This window comes from Triticum urartu, chromosome 5A, assembly GCF_056163025.1.
Source record: "Triticum urartu cultivar PI428250 chromosome 5A, HENAU_Tu73, whole genome shotgun sequence".
NCBI lineage: Eukaryota > Viridiplantae > Streptophyta > Magnoliopsida > Poales > Poaceae > Triticum > Triticum urartu.
In genome coordinates, this window is record NC_141877.1 from 350,248,458 (window position 1) to 350,251,818 (window position 3,361).

The following is a 3,361-nucleotide window of genomic DNA, read 5'->3' on the forward strand; positions in this document are numbered from 1 at the left end:
GTTTCCAGTAGGATAAGAAAAGAAAAATATCGACTCGGTTTAGATTATTTCTAAGACAAGGGAGCATTATTTCTAAGACAAAGGTGCGTGGAGGAGAAAAAACCAAAGCAGAGGGATGCAGAGAGGAAACCCCGGTGGCAAGGAGAAAAGGAAAAGAAAAAGAAAAAATATAATACCCACACAAACCTCAGTGCAAGATCAAGGGCATAGGACTTAGATGTGCAATACTTATGGCACATCTAGATGTGCTTTAGCAAAACTGTATTAAGACTCTGAAATTCCTTCCAAAAATTCTTCAATCAGCGTTGGTGCCAAAAACTGGATTTTACAAGTCCTAGGATTGTAAGCACACATTGTTTCCACATTCCGCTGTGTTTACAGTTTCACTCTTGCAATCGTCTTCCCCGTTTCCGAACTCATGCAGCCAATATCTTTTGACATAACCCTGTGGAAGGATTGAACGGCGTATATAGTCGGGGCACACGATCTTAGGTGTAGAATTGCTTTCAGGGCAGTGGCTCCACCGTACTACGACATGGCAATGTACCTGCCATCTGCAGCCTACCTCCAATGGCAACTAGCTTCGTCTTGGCTGTGCCCTCCTATTCTTATTTGCTGGAACAGATAAGCTTGAGGGAGTCAACTTCCGAAGAGAAGCATGCAGCATCATGACTGCAAAACATAGCACAGCGAGTTACAAGAGTAATCAGAAGACACGAAAAGGAAGGAGAGAGGTAAAAGGGTCATTCACCTGCATAACTCAACCCAATGGCATACACAAGAGCAAACTGCAGGTTGCATACATATAGTAGTATAGCAGTGGCTGTTCAGGAGCAAAACCGACGGATAGTTAGAGACAAGAGCATCAGACTACAGGTATACCATTCAAAATAAAAGAAAATTTAACAGGATAGCACCGAACCACAGGTGTGATATTCAAAATGAAAAGAAAGATGAACATGACCCATGTGTCTTAAGGTGATCATTTGGGCAGGTGGGATGAAGGTGTGAAAGAAAATTGGTAACTTGGCACTGTCCTAAGAATGTAGGCCTTGAGGTTTGTGTTTTACGCATCGAAAACCAGGTTGCTGCACTTGCGCCATTGCATCTGAGATTTCAAGTTACACAATGAGCAACAAGCAACTCCCATCAATGTATGCACTGGATACATGGATTAAACTTCTACAGTTTGTACAAATATTTTCCAATTGATTAAGAATGACTAATTGAGAAAACAAATGAGGAATTATTCTTAATGTGTACTGTGTGGCATCATGACCAAGTTCTCATGATATATATAGCGAATAAGAAAATATGTTGCATGGGATAATCAGTAAACTACATAAATAAATACTCCCTCCGTTCAAAAAAACTTATCCCAAGCTTGTCCCTCAAATGGATGTATCTACCACTAACTTGGTGCTAGATACATCCATTTGAGGGACAAACTTTTTCGGACGGAGGGAGTATACATTATGACCAAGTTGAACAACTTGAACAAGTTATGTGTTTTGTCATATTCAAGCATATGAATAATTTCTTGAAGAAAATAGAACTTTGTGGCATTTTTCTTGCTCGAAGCATTTACAAAGTTTGCTGAACAATTAACGAAGCAAACACGTCAGAATCATCATAAAGAAAGAAAAAAAAAGTCTTTCATTACCTGTACGTTGCTCTGTTCAAGATATCCTTTCTATCCCACAAGAATAGTAAGAAATGAATTCCCTATATATTCACTACCAATCTTATCTATTACTAGAAAACAAAGGACCCATGCCTATACACTGTCAGTAATGCTGCTGCAAATGAAATCCACCTAGCTGTTCGTTTCATCATTGCACTAGCAATGTTTGCGCAGAAACAGCATTCGAAACCCAACACTCACCAATCTGGGCACAGTGCAGAAGAGCCTGCCCAATTCCGGGCGCTCGTGTGGCGAGCTCCCACCGCTTCCGGCAGTACCGCACAGCCTCCCACACGGCGAGGCTGGCCAGCAACCCCAGCAGCGACATAGGCATCCGGTACCTGCACACATGCCGCCACAGACAGCAGCAGCAGCTGCTTTAGTACTCCATCCGCACGCACGGACATGCAAAGACAGGAAAGATAACGAAACGAAGGCAGGGATGAAGGAAAGAGGGCAGATGGCAGTGGCATACAGGCAGCAGGCGAAGACGAGGACGGATAGCGCGGCATAGTTGCGGGCGTAGCGGCGGACGTTCTCCTGGACGCGGAGTCGGGCCTGGGTGGGGGTCGGGGGCCAGGAGTAGGAGGCGACGCCGGGAGCGCCGATGAAGGCGAGGGACCAGGAGGGGGTGGGCGCGGCGAGGTCGGCGGCGGAGAGGCACGCAAAGGGGTTGAGCGCGAGGAGAGAGGCTAGGGTGCGCGCGAAGGCGAGGACGTCGGCGGCGGCGCCGGCCCCCGAGGAGGTGGATGCGGGGCTGGCGCGTGCGGGGGCGGCGGCGGCGGGTGCGGGGGCGGAGGAGTCGAGGAGGTCGAGGTAGCCGGAGTCGCGGAGCCAGCGGTCGAGAGCGGGGTCCGGGACGCTCAGCGAGAGGGGGTTGGGCTTGAACGACGACGACATGGCGCCGCTGAGCCGTACGATTAGGAGGACAGGGGTGGTGGCTGCTTTGCGTGTTTCTCTTCTCTTCAACTTAAAGAAGATCAGGAGCGAGCGCGCGTGCGCCGTGGGATGGGGAACGGAAATATTTTTGGCACAATCTTAGAGCAACCCAGTTAGGTATATAGAAAAATAATGAGGCATTGGTTTGATTTTTTCTCACCGATACCCTAAATTGAGGCTATCATTACAATGGTCTCACCTGTGTCATATTTTTAGGTCCCCACCCGAACACCCAGCGTCATCTCTTGCCTCCTTTTCCCTCTTTCTCTTCTCCTTTTCTTCTACACACCACGGGGCTACTACTCGAGCTCCATTTGATATCCGAGCCACCTAGTTGGATAGTGGGGCAGTAGGTTTGGAGCATACCATTGGCATGCCCTTATAGATGTTTTACACATATCTATCCCCTTCGTCCTAAAATGTAAGATTCTTGTTTTTTAAACAAAAAAATGTAAGATTCTTGTTACATTATAATAGTGTCAAAAAATGTCTTACATTTTAGGATATCATTTTCTTACATTTATGCTACTTCTTTATAATTAATTGTATATTTTTGATACTTTTCTTACGTTTATACTAATTGTATACCATTATTGCATATTTTTGACATAATTTTATATTAATTGTGTTGGACTAACCTATTAATCCAATGTTGATTGATGTTTTTTCTATGTTTTTGAACTTCTAGAAAAACATCATGTTGAGGACAAAAAAAGTATATATAAGTATTTCTAAAAG

The 3,361-nt window shown here is 45.1% G+C and overlaps 1 protein-coding gene across 1 annotated transcript; it reads right to left on the bottom strand.

The window, feature by feature from the left end:
* Positions 1-207: 207 nt before the first annotated feature.
* Positions 208-2,652, bottom strand: PRA1.H (prenylated RAB acceptor 1.H). The gene is made up of 4 exons (XM_048673764.2): positions 2,160-2,652; positions 1,886-2,025; positions 752-823; positions 208-672 (listed from the first exon to the last, which is right to left on the bottom strand). The coding sequence occupies exons 1-4, from the start codon at positions 2,582-2,584 to the stop codon at positions 578-580; spliced, it is 732 nt and encodes a 243-aa protein (XP_048529721.2). The 5' UTR covers positions 2,585-2,652; the 3' UTR covers positions 208-577.
* Between the last annotated feature and the right edge of the window lie 709 nt (positions 2,653-3,361).

Excerpts from the sequence above, each read along its gene's own strand:
- PRA1.H (XM_048673764.2), bottom strand. The coding sequence starts at position 2,584 with ATGTCGTCGTCGTTCAAGCCCAACCCCCTCTCGCTGAGCGTCCCGGAC. Across the intron at positions 2,026-2,159 it reads CTCGTCTTCGCCTGCTGCCT|GTACCGGATGCCTATGTCGC; the intron begins GTATGCCACTGC and ends GCATGTGTGCAG. Across the intron at positions 824-1,885 it reads TCTGCACTGTGCCCAGATTG|CCACTGCTATACTACTATAT; the intron begins GTGAGTGTTGGG and ends GCTCCTGAACAG.